This window comes from Cyrtonyx montezumae, unplaced genomic scaffold (genome assembly GCF_038088225.1).
Source record: "Cyrtonyx montezumae isolate F1298 unplaced genomic scaffold, pur_monq_1.0 scaffold_3, whole genome shotgun sequence".
NCBI lineage: Eukaryota > Metazoa > Chordata > Aves > Galliformes > Odontophoridae > Cyrtonyx > Cyrtonyx montezumae.
In genome coordinates, this window is record NW_027072034.1 from 128,425,099 (window position 1) to 128,443,348 (window position 18,250).

General features: G+C 42.2%; 1 protein-coding gene across 2 annotated transcripts in view; it reads right to left on the reverse strand.

Moving 5' to 3' along the window:
• Window positions 1-203: 203 nt before the first annotated feature.
• The window catches only part of SRGAP1 (SLIT-ROBO Rho GTPase activating protein 1), a 138,472-nt gene continuing 120,425 nt past the window's right edge, over window positions 204-18,250 (reverse strand). For both annotated transcript variants that reach the window (XM_065743355.1, XM_065743353.1), the window contains exons 16-22: window positions 15,656-15,761; window positions 12,158-12,382; window positions 11,385-11,464; window positions 4,053-4,233; window positions 3,335-3,469; window positions 2,865-3,210; window positions 204-881 (exon numbers count right to left, since the gene is read on the reverse strand). In XM_065743355.1, the coding sequence (XP_065599427.1) occupies window positions 504-881; window positions 2,865-3,210; window positions 3,335-3,469; window positions 4,053-4,233; window positions 11,385-11,464; window positions 12,158-12,382; window positions 15,656-15,761 (1,451 nt within the window). In that variant the 3' untranslated portion in view covers window positions 204-503. The remainder of the gene's footprint in view (window positions 882-2,864; window positions 3,211-3,334; window positions 3,470-4,052; window positions 4,234-11,384; window positions 11,465-12,157; window positions 12,383-15,655; window positions 15,762-18,250) is intronic.

Genomic DNA, 18,250 nt, shown 5'->3' on the forward strand with positions numbered 1-18,250 from the left:
ATGACAGGCATTCCACACAGACACTTAACCCTCACATGCAATATTTCAGTTCTTCCTAACTTGCTTGAGAATTGGTTTGGTGACCCAGAAACGAGAGGTTCCACCTCCCTGATACCCCCCACCCTGCCCCCTTACTTTTGTGCAGGATCTGTTATTACATAGTTACAGTAAGACTGTGAAATATGGTACAACGTGGCAAGCTGTTTGTGATCCGTGTTGATTTTATTACAAACGGTGCAGCATCAAGTTTTCAAGTAAGTCTACGTTTGTCTTCTTTTAAAATGATGCACAATTGTCCAGTTCTTCTTTTAATTGAAACCATACAAAATACAAATGCCCATGTTAATGTAGCTACTTTCAGACAATACATTCAAAAACACTGAAAAAACAAAGCCTCTCCAGTTATAAACATGAACAAACGATGTTATGGAGCCCTGACTTCTATCGTTAATCCATTTCTTTCCCTAGCATATTCCAGCCGGGCACTGTGGGTGGCTGAGCTTCTACATTGTGCAAGATTTGTCTGCTGGACCCTGGGAAGGAGGGGAAGGCCCTATGCTAGGGTTTGTTTTTGGAAGAACAATAGGTTTTGGCCTAAGAGCAGGAGGTTTCAGCTGCACTCCCATTCTAGGGGCCACCATGGGCTTGAAAGTACTCATGGTGTCACTGGAAGAACTAGTGCTACGGCGAATCTGAGGCTCAGAGCTCCGTAAAACCACGCTATGGAGGGGGCTCAGTGACTCTGTGGAGGTGGCGGGGGTAGGGCTGTTCTTCATCTGCTCCAAGGTGTCCAGCACGACGTCTGGGGCGTGCTTGGCAGAGCTCTGCCGCTCCAGCTCACGGAGCTCGTTCAGCGCTGTGTTCATCGTCTCCTCAATGTCCTGGGTCAGAGCACAGAGAGAGTGGCACGTCACTGGAGCTGCTACTGAACACACTGAGCTCGAGGGCCAGGGAGGGGTGGAAACTGCACCGATTAATTTGCTGACTATCCCCTCTGTAATGAATATTAGGAGTGCTAAAGCCGATTTGCACCAGAGTTACTTGAAAGATGTCACAACAAGACTGCAGCTTTGGCTGAATATTGCCAACATTTAACCTGTTTACGTGACATCAAAATCCATCTAAACTGTGTAAAAAAAATCAATTAAGCCAAAACCTGGAAATAATTTGATTAGGTGACAAATAGGACAATGAATATTTGCTTCACGGCATTTTTATTTAACTGGGAAGATTGCTGGCATCCCTGGGGTAACGCCAGCTGCTCAGATTTTGTCCCTGTTGCTGGCCTTTAGCTGACCACAACCCTCATCCCTCAGCTGCTCAGGACAGGTACTGCCTCACAGGGGTTATGAACCATGTTCTGTAAGGAAGTCACACCTGCACGTCCGTCAGCTCTTCTCTCCTGTTCCTCTGAGCTAAATTGTAAGCAGAAAAACTGCAAGATATCAATGTTCCACGAGCTTATCTTAGAAACTATTTTTTCTCAGTAGGCTTTCCAGCACAAATATTGAAAGAAAGCACCAGCAATGGTCTATTGCTTCTCAGCGGCACTTAGAACTGAGGTTAAATATCTGATGTTCCTTGCTTACTCACAAGAACTTTCATGTAGGTTAAGCAAAGTTCAGGTTCTTTCACTGCCAAATTGTCACTAGTCTAGGCATGAAAAATGATATCTCGAGCCAAACAGCACCATGTGTGGTTCAAGAAAAGTAAATAAACAGCTTAGAGCAAAACAAAAGAGTAACAACATCTCGATTTTCTAACTCTCTCGTAGTGGTTCAGCTTTCTGACTCAACCGTGACAGTCCCTTGAGTCCCTTGTTGGAAGCATAGTTTGAAAGCAAGCATTGTTAGTACATCAAATTTTAAAAGATGAGTGTCAGGGTTATTGGGAAATACTTTTGCAATCATACTGTACCCTCAGGGTGCCCCCAGCAATCACGTTATGCTATCTAGACAAAATCTGAGTTTTGAAGACAGAAGTATTAATCTGTTCAAGAACTCCCTGCTACCAGCTTTACACAATCATAGGATCACAGAATCGTTTGGGTTGGAAGGGACCATTAAGATCACCTAGTTCCAACCCCCTGCTATAGGCAGGGACAGCTCACTCTAGACCAGGTTGCTCACAGCTCCATCCAGCCTGGCCTGGGGAAATCATCCACGATCTTGCTGGGCAACCTGCTCCAGTGTCTCACCACCTGCACCATAAAGCACCTCCTCCTACTTCCATGATGACCAACATCATCACTTCACTGATAGGAATGAGACTGTTGAGAGGTTCCCATGGGGACCATAGGCCCAGGATTTACACTGGTGCAACTTCTTGCATTTTACGTTCTCAGGAACAGCTACAAGCACCAAATAATCATACCGTCTGAACCACATGTGATCTATATGAAAGCTAAACATGACTTACATTTCACAGAGCTCTGGAATGTGAATCTGTGCTTTGACTGGCCAAGGCTGCTACAAGACATTCAAAGCACTTTTCTGCATACCATAATAATCAGAGATAACTGAACACTAATTACACGCATGTTAGATTAGGCCTGTCTTCATCAGAGCACAGAGACTTATGTAACCATTGCAATCATTTATCATCCTAGCAGAGCGTGTGGCAGAGGCAATTTTGTTACGGTGTAACAGGAAATCATTTCTTTCTATTGCTTCTGCAACATCTATTCCCCTCGTGCTTCTCCATCCAGGACCTCTTAATGCATTTTCCTTCACATGCACTGTTTAGAAAGCTAAGTGGGATACTTTCCTGCACACTTGTACTAGTGTACTCCCCCTGTGCTGTTCACTGAGATCTGCTCCTATTAAAAGCAGAGAGCAGGGGAGAAAAAAAAAGAAGGCACAAACCTGAGCTATTGACTCTGGGTCCAGGGGCTTATGGTCATTGAAACCTGTGTACTGACCAGACGATGTAGATCTTCTAATTGGAGGGCTATCGATCTTCTTCAGGGAATCATGCCTACTGATGTTGGTGAGACTGCCATGGCCAGGCCTGCGCCTCCTTTCAGGGCTGTCTGCATTGAGGTTGCGGTTCTGAAGAAGGGCTCTGGGACTGCAGTGAGTTGCCAGGTTGGGGGATCCCAGCTCCACGGATGAATTGGAGAGAGGGTGAGGTGGGTGCACTGGGCAGTGACCATCACTGCTTCTGCCGGGGCGCCTTAGAGGAGGGGGAGGTTCTGATCTCTTTCTTTGCCTGCGTGAATGAAGAAGCGGTCATGGTACGAGTTGCAGTGACCCACCATAACGTGCCAAGAAGTACTGCTGTATTACCCGAGTTGTGAGCAGTACTACTGAAAACCTGTTATGTCCAAGCTTACCTTCCTAAATACCCGTCAGAATGACGATCTGTGGGAGAGTTCATGTCCTTTGATGATGACTTGTCCTCAGTTATAGGTCCGCTGCTGGCCTCACTGTCTGCTTTTTGGCTCAGTGTATCAGAGAAAGTATCATCCCTGAGGAGAACACACACGGTGAGATCAGAGGTCAGTGAATCAGGTGTGACAGCGAGCATCTCGGCACTCCCAGGTGTTAATCCCCCTTAAGGAATTCCCTCGAGAAGAGCAAGCATGTTACAATGCACTGCAGCCCCTGTGTGACTCCAAAAATCACTTATAATCCCTCCGATTACTGAGCTCCTTCTGTGTGCATGTAACCTTTTCATCAACAACAACTTCGTCATCCTTGGCAATGCAGGTGCTTAATACTGCAAAACAAGAGCTCAAGGCTGCTCTTCTCCACCCTCTGCTATTCTGAAGTCAACTATTAGCAACTGCTAGAAAGAGATAGTCAAATTAAAACAGGTGCAGTAGCACCTGTCTCTTAACGTACTGTGAACATATCCACAAAGCTGCATAGCCAAGCAGTGGCTTTTGATTGAAAGCTACCAATCTGACGCAATAAAGACAGAGGGATGCTGCTCAGAAGGCAAATGTTTAACCCATATGAACCTTCAAAGCACTGTCCCATTTGGAAATTTCTTGTTAATTACTTCAGTATGCTTTTACACCCCACCCTGTCGCACAAGATGCTGCTTACATATCTTGCACCACTATGTACTGGTGAGGGACAAGGCCATCGATTCCGTTGTGCCTTCCTTCCCACCAGTCTTCAGATGCTCGATGATAAAGGAGAAGGGAAGCTCCTTTTTTGAAAGAGAGTTCTCGTGCAGATCTTCCAATGTAGTCAAACTTGGCTATAGCTTCTATGGGCTCGCACTCTGGGTAGGGAGGGAAAAAGAGTGGTTATCAGATTCCACAGGGGGTTACCTGTGCGTTTTGGCTTCATCAAACCCACTCACTGCATTTTCTTCATGCTCACTCCTACTGAGCAGAGCTGACAGAGATCAGCTGAACTAAGGCAGACTTCAAGCAGTCATCGTAATATGTCCCTTACAAAGAGACACAGTCAACCTGTGCCCAAAGCATGAAACATCTGGGTTGCTTTGGAAGCTGCAGAAGACATAACAGCAGGCTCTAATGGCACAACAGCTGCTGCTGGCAGAGTGGGCTCAGCCTACAGCAGAAAGGCTCTTACATGGCTGGGAGTGGGACAGAGGTAAGGCAATAAGGATCTCCAAATCTAAGATGAACAAACAATAATTGGAGATCTGAGCAAGCAAGGCAATAAGAACAATGAGATTGCCTTTAACATCTGCAGCAGCAAAGACAGGATTTCCTTCTGCATGAGTAGGGATGCAGTGCTAGGTTGGGCTCCACTGAAGGCTTTTACATCTTAGAACTATGAGATATACCGAAGCTTAGTACTTGAATCTGTGTTAGCTTCTCTTGATGCCCTGCTGAGTAATGCAAACAGCTCTCCACCGCCTAAAGATGAGTGCTCAGCAGGGCAGTCCCTGCATGGCTGGAAGCTGCCTCAGGCAGCTCCAGCTGCTCCAGCATCCCAAGCTCCCCTGGTTTCTGCAGGGGTGTTTGGTATTTTTTGAAGTTAAACATTGATTAGAGCATTCTCAGCTGATCTCCACACAGCGTGTAAAAGCCACTCTGCTACGAGCTAATAAAATATTACTATCTATCTCTAAAAGCCTGGTTTAAAGAACAAAAAACCCAAACTCTTTGTTCCCTCTGTATTCTGGTAAATTCAGAATGACACTGCAGTGGACCTTAATCTGTAACCTATCCTTGGTTCAGAGACCCGCTGATGTCTGAGCAGTGCAGCTGTCTTCAGAGCTGTCCCCAGACGCCAGTGAAACGGCTGTGATTTCTGCACACAACCTGAGCTCAAACAGATTACCATTTTTTTTATTGCAGGCTCAAAATATGAAGAAAATCTTGCAAAATACCATTTAAAAAATTAATACGCTGTTGGTTTGAGTAACTGAAAGTAGGGCCTCTGAAATAACCATTTTTTTATACAGCCAGAACAATATTTAGGTGGAAATTAACACCTGGGCTAATGACTAGCATAGCAACTTTCAGTCTGGTGCAAATTAAAATTGCTGAGGCTGTAATTCCCCACAGAGCCAGGCACGTAATAAAAGCCACTGTCCCTCTATGATGACATTTTAAAATTAACTTTATCCCGCAGCAAGCAAACATAATGTCTGTACCTTTACCGAGGCTATAGTTTGCAGTTATTTGTTTTAATGACTCGCCCAGCACACTGAAGGCTGTCCAGCACTTTGCTGTCTGTGTGGCCATGCTGTGAGCTCCTGCCTGTGGCAAAATGCAGGATGCTCAGCTTAGCCAGAGCTTTAAGACCAGAAACTTCCCTGACGTGGCAGCATGCAGTGGCACGGGAAAATAAATTCTACCATGCTAAAGGAGTGCACATCATGAGAAATCAGTTATACAAAAGCAACTAAGAACTTGGCAATGACAGGGTTAATTCTTCAAAGCACGCCATTGCTGGATGGCTCGGGGACAGGCATTCCCCCAAGGGGGGCGAGAGGTTTCTGATCTCAAGCAAAGAGAGAGTAAAGAGGGCATAGATGGAAATGATCTGGGGAATCTGGAAAAAAATCATGCTGGTGTGTATATTAGTGATAGATTCTAACACAAAATCTTGTTTTTATTTCTAGATATTCTACCTAAAGTATGCCTATACCATGAAATATAGATGTGACAGAGCAAGCACAGGCTTGGAAAGATGCTACTACCATGGCAAGAGAAAGCAAATTAAATGTGCCTGTTTATCTTGCATGATGTCCTAAGAAAGCAGTATTAAACTGAACTGCAATAATCTAAAACTGATAGAAGGAAATGCTGTTTTTACACATTTCAAGTTTCTTGTCCAATTAATTACAGGAAGATAATATTGAACTCAGGTAGAATTCAAAAGGACAAGATCATATGGACACAACCCTGAGCGTGGAAATAAGCTACAGACTATGGAAGAATGGGTCGAGAATTCATAAGAAGCGCCCAGGTTTCAGAGTCACTCAATCACTAACGAGTAATACTCTGAAATGCCAGAAAAACAACAAAATGACAACAAAGAGACCCAACTCCCCCCTCTCACATGCACACACAAGGTAATCAGCATATCAGAAGATCCCAAGTTGCCCAGGCATATTTTTCTCTGACATTCTCTGAAGTGAAATGATGAGGATCATACATGCTGGATGGACTGACTAACTGATAAACCCCTGGGTTAACTAGTTAAGGGATTTCCTGTTTCTCTGCTAATTTCAACAGATCATATAGCATCCCACACTTGCATGTACAGGTCTAAATGTCTTTTTATTTACATTTAATAGACTCAACTAGAATTAGTGTAATTATAGTAATGTAAGCATGACACAGTGGGAATCTGTCTACTGTACCTCCATCATCTGCACTTCACTCCAGACTGACATATTTTCATAGAATCTTGAGTTGGAAGAGACCCTTGAAGACCATCTATTCCAACTTCCTGCAATGAACAGGGACACCTACAGCTAAGACCAGGTTGCTCAGAGCCCTCCCCAGCCTGACCTTGGGATCCACCACCTCTCTGGGCAACATACTGCAGTGCCTCAGTGGAGTCACCTCACTGGAAACAGGTGCATGAACTGGTAATGTACTCATAATAGATGTGACTCTGTCAATACCTGGGGGCATTTGCCTACAGCAGCAAGGAGCATTTGGTGACAAATATGATCTCACCACCTATCGTCTCCAGTGGTTCTGGCAAAGATAAGGAAGTGAAAAAATAGGACAAACTGAAGAACTGTGGGAGAAGCTTTAGGGACTTTATTACACTCAGCTTTGTCCTTACTTCTTTATGATCCCAAGTTTAGTGTTGATCACTACCACCATTTGATGGCACGTTATGTTGCTGTGTGCTCAGAAGTCAAGGTCAGACGGACAGTAAGCAGAGCTGCCCAGACCCAGCAGCTTTCCAGGGGAGAGCAGAGGGGCACAGGAAACTTTAAGCACTGATTTTAAGTTTGCAATTTCAGTCCCATATGTAGTATTGGCCTCCCTGCATTGGTGACAGCATTAGGGTGGCACCCCTGCACCCTGGGGCACAAGGCTGAGAGGGAAGATGACTCCCTGCACTTTTCTGGAGAGTTGCTGTTGCTGTACACACTCTCAGTTACCCCGGGGGTACCCTGCATGCTGGGAACACGCTGCGTCCCCACACACTCTGGGAAGAAACTATCTCATGATCGCCCGATCTGTTCCACCTCTTCTGCACCCCACCACAGAAAAGCAGCTTTGCAATTGCAAACAAAAAAGCAAAGAAATATTGCACGCTATTGGTAGGACAGGTTTCAGTAAAACATCAACCAAGGAGTGAACTGCTGAAAAGCAACATAAATATTACACGTTGGGGACACGACAACAACTCATCAACCATGCCCCTGTAATTTTTGCTTCCAGCCCAACTACTGTCTCAGTTCTTATCCTATGTTTATGAGATATCTACACGGGGTATGACATAATTGTATGCGTGTTTTCCCAGGAGAAACGACCCATCTGTTTGACTTCCTCAGGAAATTCTCATTTACTTCCTTCGAAAACAAATCTAGCCATGCCTTTTTGTAGACCCCAACAGGAATAAAAAAAAAATCCAGCAAACTGTAGGTAAAAGAAGGACTGTAAAGACTGCTTGAGTGAAACATAAACAACACCCTTCATCGTTTGAATCTTTACTGCAGAGGCACTTTTCTGTTGCAAAATTACAGCCAGATTTTTTGGTGCCTATGCGTGAATACAACTTTATAAATTAAATTTCACTTCCGGATTTAGGAGGAAAAAGAAACGTACACATTCTTCTAACCAGGGATACTTTACCCACATTTACGAAAACCCAAAACTGCTACAGGAAAATATATCATCTTCTCCTTTCCCCTTTCCAGCAATCAACAGAAATAAACAAAGATGAATGGCCTCAGAACAAAAAATGACAGCTTATATGCTTAAAACCAAGCAGTTATGAAGTATTTATATGCTCAATTACAAGTTGCAGCCATCTTTTCCCCAAGCCTCCAGATGTTACCTCTGTAGATATATTACATTTATTTCATTTTTAAAAAGTCTGGTTGTTTTGTGAATTGTAATTAAACACTCCTGGTGCTGCTGAACTAGCACATACAGATGGGTTTATTCTAGTAAGAGAAGACACATTCACATGCAGTTTAAGTTTATATAGCAAGCAATTCTTAAAGCAAAAATAAGTGAAACAGAAAAACAAATCCTTTAGCTTTTGATTGTCCCCTGTGGATTATGTTTCAACAACCCTGTAACTCCTAGGAAGTTAGCTCCTTGGTCTTGGGTATGTACAGAACATTTCAGCATACATCTCATCAGATTTTCAGCTGATTTCTGAAAGCTGAGTTACAGCTGAATTCTCTACATCTCCAAATTTAAAGGATCTGCTTCTTCCATCTCCCAGCAGGGTGAGATGTTTGAGTACCACGTGTCTGCACAATACAACACCGCCATTGTCCACATACAAGTGGCAGTGATGGATCCAGTCTATAATCAATGAATCAGTCACACTGAATCCCCCCAGATACTCCAGACTCCTTAGTGGAAGCTCTCATTTTGTCCACCACAGGGTTGTTCAGTGACTCTCATTCCATGTGATATGCAAACTGCACCATTCTCATCTATTCTCACATTTGGTACAAAGAACACTCAACAAAAATATTTGTCCAAATATGTAAATGTGGATGTTGGAATAAATGTAAGATGGTAAATGCACTAGTGCCTGGAGCCTACATTAGAAAAATGAGCTATTGTAATGGAAAGCTCCTATCCATGCAAACAAAAGAGTTAAAGCTAGCAAGCTGAGTGAGAACTGACAGCCAACACAGTATTGTGTGCAACCCAGGGGCTTGCTAATCTTTGTCTTTGCAACAGTATTTTGTGAGATTAGAAATATTTTTGTGCTAACAATTGTTTTGCTGTAAGCACAAATGTCTGCTTCCTTTCAGTATTGAATGGATCAAAAAGGTGCAATGGGGCAACCAATTGCTGGCCCATCTGGTGAGCAAAAAACCACACATATCCAGATCAGTCTCTCTGTGTTCAGATCAATCTCTCTGTGTTCTGCCAACACCTCTTCAGGGTTTGCTTCTACCAAGGACACAGTTGTAACACAAGTAGCAACAAAACAGCAATGTAAAATTTTTACTGCAACAACTGGTGTGGTAGATCCCACAATCAGTGAGCCCCAGGCTCACTGATTGAAAAATACACTAAATAAAATAGGTATTTTAAAGCCTGAATGGCCATATTCTTACTCTAGTGTTTTAATCTTTCCTAAAGGGAGTTTTGCAGTAACCACCTTCATCTGCTGATGAAAAATGCACTTCTCTTCCCTGCCCACTTGATACTCTCTCATTTTGGCCATAGAGCCAACTTAAATACTTGCACTGATGTGTTGCCTGCATTTCACTACTTACTTCAATTATTCTCTAAGTAAGAGGCAGAAGGAATTCTTCAGCTTCTGTTCTGCCTTGATGCCTACAATACAAGGGTGTATCCTAAAGCATAGCTATGCTGTCTTGGAAAGATAAGGTGTATTTATGAGTTTGTGCAAACCATTTGGCACTGTACTGGAAGGTGCTCTTAGCTCTGCAGAGGTGATCAAGACGATCCCATGTACAGGCTCTCTCGTTAAACTGCCAATATTCCCTACAGTGGTTGTAGGCATGGCACAAAACCAAGAGACCTCTCCTTTCAGTTTTTTTACCCCTGTGTGATGCTTACCTACTCGTGTGCCTCCTCTCCAAACATGTGCATTGATAAGACTCTGCCTGCCCCTCCTCATCCCAGCAAAGCGGAAGAGACAGGCAGTCCGTCACAGGCAGCTTGTCTACATGACAAAGCAGACAGACTTGGCTACACTGAAACAACTGTCTGCATGTTTTGCGCGCATTAGGTCCACTGTAGTTAAGTTTCCTACAGGAAACACTTACTGTTTCCCTTTTCTATGGCAGTTTTCCCAGCTACTATCTAATGTCCCCGATAAATTACTTTTTAAAAGAAGAAATAATTTCCTTTACTGCTGTAGCTCACTTCCTCCTCTTCCTCTCTCCTCTCTTCCTCCTTCCATGCATCCTCTGAGATGGTCAAGAGGGACCTTTTGTTTGCACAGGCTCTAAGTGCAGGTGTGCTTGCTGTGAGCTGCCTGCTGGACAGATCTGTAGCGAATTCATATTGCAGCTCTTCTCTACAGGAAGCGTTATTTTAATCCTTCTCTAACTGGCTACTTAACAATTTTGACACCTCCTTCCATCTGTTACAACTGCTTATAACTAGGAAAAAGTTTCTGGAAGTGATTGTTCAATTGAGGTACGTCACAGTCAAACAGACCTTTATAACTTCTGGAACCTAGATAAAAAAGAATTGTATAACAAAGACATATCAAGTTTCTCATGGATATCAATGATATTTGAAACTCATAGCGTCTATGATCAATATTGTGAATAACTCATAAAGAAGTTTCACTTGGGGTGGAGTAAATACACGTTTGTCAGTAGTTAAAAGTCTCTTAGATGGCAGCAGCTTTTACACTTACATCAAAACAGAGAATTTTGATTGACAAAAAATAGTTAAAATATTTGAAGAAAAACTTTTGTTAAGTTCAGCTTTTGTAGACAAAAGACAAAGAATCACTGAAAATGTTACATTACATCAGAAAATACTATTTGCTGACTGAAATAGTTTCTATCTTGCCCTTCCTGTGACTGCTGGGCAAACCAGAAGAGGACATGGAAACAGCTGGCCAAACACACATGGGTCAGAGTGAAAAAGAACACAAACAAAGACTAAAAATGCTGGCTTTGCTACGGCACACCAGGACTGAAAAACTTTTCTTTCAAATGAGATACAATTAGGAAAAGAAGAATGTCACCTGCACAAAACACCTGTAAAACTTACTCCTATCAAGGAAACAATAACAACATGGGCGTACCGTCTTCACTGGTATGGGGCTCTGTACTAGCATCCTGGTCCACTTCCTCTAATGTACCATGCTCACTGTATGGGCTGTCACTGAAAGGAAACAAAAGGTCAAGCAGAAAGAGAAACTAGACCATGAAAAGAATGCTTCAGTGAGCATTCAACTCCAGTCCCTTTCCCTTGCAGTCCACTGGGGGTAGCTGATATTTTCCACTTGTATCAAAGATCTGTCACTCCCATGCAATTACTTGAAGTATTCTTATAATGTTATAAAGTTATGTGCAACACAAACTGCATGACGTGCTATGAATATACAATTACAGAAGAAGTCTACAAAGCTCGCATTCAGACAACATCTTCAGATATCAAGAACTGTTTATTCCTTTCATTTGTGAAAAGTGTGTGTGACTAAGAGAGGAAAGGAGCAGGGGAAAGGCATCATAAATGAAAATTTGTTAGCAGTGGTCACCTCCCTTCTGAACTAGTGGTTCTCAGCCAGTCAGCTATTATCTTATCCAGCTGTGGACTCTGCTCAGTACACTGTGAGTTCTGGTATCATCTGGCTGAGTACAAGGCTAGCATCTTCCATAAAATGTTGTAGGGAACCTCATCATAACTGTCCTTGCTTCATGTGTTTTACAGCTGAAACTTCCCTATATGAACCTAAATTATATTCTCATTTATCTCCACACACTTCTTTGAAAGTCATTCTTTATCACAGGAGTTATCCAGACAACCAGTCTAACGACTTTATTAAGGAGATAGAAGGATAGTGTTCTGACTTACCAGTAGTCATCTCCAGCCATGCATTTTTCATACACTGGGCCATCGAGTTCCTTAGCATCTGGAAAAATAGCCTCATGATGGATGATGATAGTTTTGATTATCTCATTCACGTGTGCCTGACAAGACACCTGATCTTGTATGTCTGGAACGGGCATCAGGGTTGGCCCAAAACAAATGGCCAGATTGTATGGATCCATCATGTTTTCATCACTGTACTGTGAAAGGCTGTAGTAAAAGAAAAACAGAGGAAAAATGACTTTTCCACCGTAGCTAACCTTATTTAGGGAAACTGGAGAAACTTCATGCTCCATCCCTAGAGCTCATTTCCTGCTCTCTGACACATATATAACACAACAAAACAGAAAAGCCAATTTCTTCAACAGTTTATATACATTACAGAGTGAGTTTGTAGCACATACGTGCACATACACGTACACATTCTTAAACTGTTATACGTAGTGACCTAATGGGATAATGTAAAATGCATGAACTGCTGCTGCATCCATCTGCATCCTAAGTGGGTATTAGAGGCATATCTGACCTTGATGCATGTCTCCCATCAACCTACTATGTAACTTATGCAGACTGAATTGTCTTCTGGAGGTAACTAAGTCCCACGATCTTGCAAAGACTCTTCTGACTTCCAGTTTCTGTTTTAACTACACAACACTTGCGTTGTGATCAGAAACTCCCACAGAAGTTTCATTTTGAACGCAGCTAAAGAAAAGGCTTTGATTATTCCCATTAATCAACTTCTTCTTTCCTATAGAAAATTAATCATGACTAGTTTTCCAATTTTGTTTTGAACATCAATAAAGAGTCACTCTTTATTCCCTTATTCAAAAGTACCAGAACTTCTAGTGGACATTCTAACTTTTGAGTGGTTCTGTGACGGACCAGTTAAAGAGAATCAGAGGTGCTGAGACATCCTTTACTGTAGTGCTGTTCTGTAATCTGGAGCAGCACATGCACTGGTTGCATTTAAATACAGGAGTACATTCCCTTTAGAAAGGGAGTTTTATGAGTGTCTGCCATGTACAAACAGTACAAACCGGTGAGACAAACCTTTAAATGACTGCCTTCATAACTACTTTGTAAAATCAACCACCGTCTCCTATTTATGCCATGATGTTTTCATATCCTGTGTGTTGAGTGAAGATGTTTTTCTACTGATATGTGAGACGGTTTGTAAGTGTACAAGATGACTGTGTAAAAAACACAGCAACCATCATTGTGGCAAGTTCTGCTGGTGACCAGTATCATTCCATACTCTTTTGGATTCACTACTGGAGCTGACACTGTTCAACGTCTTCATGAATGACCCAGGCAATGGGATGGAGTGTGCACTCAGCCAACTTGCAGGTGATGGCACACTGTGGGGATCAGGAGATACAGTAAAGGGTAGGGTTGCTATTTAGAAGGACCGTGATCCAATGGAGGGATGCATTAACACGGACTTTATCTAGTTAAACAAGGATGAATGCAAGGTCCTGCCCCTGTCTTGGAATGTACTATTACAGTCTGGAACTAACTGCTACATAGCAGCTGCTGGTGAAAAACACTGGGGTCTTGCTGGACAAGAAGTTGGTTGCAATTCAGCAGCATGTTCTCTGGTGATGAAGGCTAGTTGCATACATACTGCGTTAGGAAATGCAAAATTAGCAGGTCAAGGGAATTCATTATTCTACACCACATAGCACTCAATATGCTATCTATGGGCAAGAGGCACTGAGTCTAGTTTTGAGAGGCTGACAAACTGGTGCAAGTCCACTGAGATGGTTAGAGAGCTGGAGTGTATGGCATACAAAAGTGATATGGAGAGAACTGAGTTTGTTCAGCTTTAAGAAGAGAAGACTAAAGGGGAATACAGCTGCATTCTTGTACCTTCAAAATCACAAGTGTGAGAGAGAGAAACTGTTTTTGGAAGTACACACCAAAGGGATAAGAAGCAACAGGTACAAGGCACAGCAAGAGAAGCTCCAGCTGAGAGCAGGAAGAAAATTGTTCACTGTGAGGCTGACCGAACACTAGGTCAGACTACTCGGAGAGGCTGTGGATTCCCTGTCCTTTGAAATACCTGACTGGATATGGCCTTGGGCACCCTGATCTATCTTTGAGCAGAATGCTAGACCAGGTGACCTCTAGCCATGAGATTGGCCATATGAACATATGCAAAAAGCAGAACTGGATTTGCAGAAAGTTGAACTATGGGAATGTTTTTTTTCTGTAGCTGCAACAAGAGCAGTTTGGAGGCAGTAGGAGATTTAGCCTTCTTTCTGAGTTACATTCCTGTATAGGGAGCATAGATTTAGCCAACATGACCATGTACCAAGTACAACCTTGTATAACTCTGGTCAATCCATATGCCTACTCAGAGAAGCTGCAACTTAAGCATTTGAGACATTTACACTGTGTCACTACTGAGTGATGAATTCATGCCTTCAATGAATAGCTGCTTTCACAAAACTTTGGGTCTCTGCCTCTCTTTTAAATATTACCTGAAAGTGGTTCATGAATTACTAGAAGAAAGGAAACAAGAACAGCTGTTAATACAGGCACAAACACACAACCTGGCTGAGAAGAGCCTGTTTCTATAGGAACAAACAGAAAGGATTAAATAGGGAAGGTAGTGAAGACAGAATGAATCAGCAGAGGGCAAATTTAGAAAAAAAAAAGAGGAAAAAGGTATTACTAAAACAGATATAACAGGAAACAAATAATATGACAGTAGAAGGAAGAGAGAAAATCAGAGCAAAGTGCACAGCAATAAAAGTTTGCAGTGAAAATACCAGGTTTAGCAGAACTAGAGAGAGCTATGAAAGACTGGAGAGAGAGCAATTGCCCAAGCTGTCCTTATTTTCTCTTAGAGAATGAAGTGGCTTTTCTAATATAATAAAGCCTTCTCCCTTTCTCAAACACCCTTACTTCCAGCAGCTGCTTGTGTTTTGTTAGGACCCGAACAGTTTATATCTAAGCATACACAGAGGACACACGTTCTATGTACTTGTAGCCCCATTAACAGAAAACAGAAGAGGCAAAACACACCTCATTCTGGCACTGTCTAGCATCAAATAGGTAGCCTGTAATGCCTGTGCTGTTTGAATATACTGCTTACTTTTTCCATCAGGAGATTAAAATCAGATTGAGATGAGGAAAAAAAAATCCACTTTTAAATTATGTAAATTATTTTAAATGTAACTAGAGTTTGTACCTGGTTTTTTTTGTATTCATTTTTTTCTTGCATTACTGCTGTAGACTGCACTCCCCGTTTCGGATATTACCTTAATCTGTCTTACTACAACCTTGCTCATTGTTGGACAAATGCAATTTTAATTTAACCAGAAACTGGTGTTTTCCTTCTATTTTTGTTGTCAATCAAAAGATCACTTTTTGTGTTAAACGCAACTTAAACTGTACATAGAATATGAGTAAAGAATACTGATACCAGTAGAAAAGCAGATAAAAACATGGTATCCCCAAGAAGTATAGAGCACTTACTGATTGAGGAAGGCAAAGAGGTATCTCATCACTATAAGGACCGACCTGGGCAAAGTGAGGAGGAGTTTGCGGATGTGAAGAGCCCTCTCATAGAGATTGTCTATTCCTGTAAACAGAAGAAAGTACTTTAATTCACATTTCATATTACAGTCTAAAATAGTATTCGGTCAGTCTACTTAATTTGACTCTTTGCCACCACGTATTCATGGACAGTATCTTCTCATATATGCTATTAGAAAAGTAAGACCTGAAAGTCTTCTTTTCTCTCACTAAAATCACAGAGTTTAAAAATAGTGTCTTTAAATATAGAAAGTGATAAATCTTCCAAAGTCAAACCTTGAGTCATTTGCTGAGCCAGGCAGTTCATGGAATCAAAAAAAAAACAAAACCAGAACATAAATAATTGGAGGGAATCAAGGAGACAATTTGCCACCAGTTTCAAAAACAGACTCTTTCTCTCTATTTAAGCATATGGATCAGCTATAATATCTCCATCAGTGAGCTTGTCTAATCAGTTTTCTCAACAAAGAGCTACAATTCTACTCATGACAAAGTAGAACAAAGGTCTTCACTTGCATGGGGTGTAATAAACAAACACAAAGATCCCATGCCAATAACTGAAATCACACTACTTGTACAAAAAAAAAAGTGATATTCAACTGTAGAAATTTAAAATAATTGGTTTTATAAAAAAGTTAACTGTAAGCATCGTAACAAGTATTCATTTGTGCTCTTTGGTATGGCCAGTTCTACCAAAAAAAAATTATCTGCAGAAGCAAAATGTGTGGTGACTTAACGTTTCTTAGAGTAACTGATGTTTAATAACAGTAGAATAATAACAGTAGTTTAATAACAGTAGTAATTTTCAGTTAGTTCCTGGAACACTCTTGTATCAGCAGCATGTCTCCACAGTGCTGTGGCACAGCTTCTCCCAAGCCTTTCCACCCTGTGTCCTGGATATGGGAAGCTAGAGGGAAGTTGTAACATAGCCAGGATCTGTTTTCTGCATCAAAGGCCTTACCTGGTAAGGCTTTGTGCTGTGGCCCTGACTCTTATAACCGGTTCCGGAGACCTGCCCTGAACCAGGTTCAGTTATCACTGAATTCAAACCAGAACTTAACTGCAAAATGCAGTGAGCTGACTCTCAAGTGGGTCCAGTGGCTCCTCCCAGCAGCGTGCTGCCTATGTGGGTGCAATAGCTTTGTTAAATCCAGGAAACTAAAACAAGATGGGGCACGGACTTGAATGCTAGCATGCAGGTACTACATAGTAATCTCCTGGTCTGTGCCAACTGCCACTCTTCTGAGCACCTCCCAGACATAGTTTACAGGATCCACGAGCCATGAACTGATCTCTGTAGTTAGCAGAGAGAGGGCAGAGGAGGCACAGAATATGGATGTGTGGTCCCATGTGCTGAGCTACCTCAGTAGGGGCATTACTGGTACCAGTAGGTCACCTTTGCAAGGAAGCTACAAAAACTATCCACACAAGACCGAAGTGTCAGTATTTCTAATTCCTTCCTGGTAACCCAGCCACAGCTTCCATGAAAGCCTCTTTATTGAAAATCCAAACCACTGCCAAGTGGTAAGTTTGCATGTTTCCTATGTGATTTTAAAAGGTTTGTCTGTCCTTCTGAGCACTGATTTGGTATAAAGGAGATATCTAGTAACATCAACAGCTGCTTTTGAGTGAGGAGCCAGATTTTAGAGTTGCCCCTGTGTCTCAAGTGCATGAGTTTGCACATGTCAGAAAGAAGGACTGAATACAGAGAGCCCCTTCTGCATCCAGGCAGAAAGAATTTGCAGCTCTGCTGCAGAGGAAAGAGGAAGCACTACCTTGGCACCACTGGCTGCACTGCTAAAGAGAACCTCAGGCAAATGGTCACCCAGGCCACAAGCTGGCAGCTGCAAGGAGCCAGTGGCACTGCCAATACCACTGCATATTAAAACCATTTTCCCAGTACTGAAGTGTATATGCGTGTTTTCTCACCCACAGTGCTTCTGTTGGAGGCCTTCTTCATTACTCTGATTTTAAAGAACTGTAATTACCCTTACCTCAGCACTCAGTGACCTATTACCCATCTTTTAGCTAAAAAAAACTGAAACACTGGTATTACACGACTTGTTCAAATAATGCAGTTAGCTGCATTAATGGAAAATGTAATCAGAGAATGCGAAAACTGATTTGTTACTCTAATGATATGAGTCTAATTTCCAAACACAGAGAATGGAATAAGCTTCTGGCAAGGCCAAACATACTGAGAACTTACATGATTTCTGTAATTATGGCAGGAAAGAGAAATCTGTGTAAACACTTGAGAAACAACTTCAGATCAAGATTACCACTAGGTGAAAACAAAAAATACTGACGGTTACTTATTTACCAGTTCCTGTTCCTCAGAGCAGAGCAAAACTTCTGGAGCTCTTGACTGACACACCTGCCTCCTAGACCTGTTTAAGCCATAAAGATCAAACCCACAGCCAGGAGAACAAATCCAGCAAACCAGTGTCAATGCAGAAATGAAACAAATTATCAGCCAGCTGCCTCTTTGTCAGCCATGGGCTAAGGACCACTTCTCAATAGCATGAGAAAGCT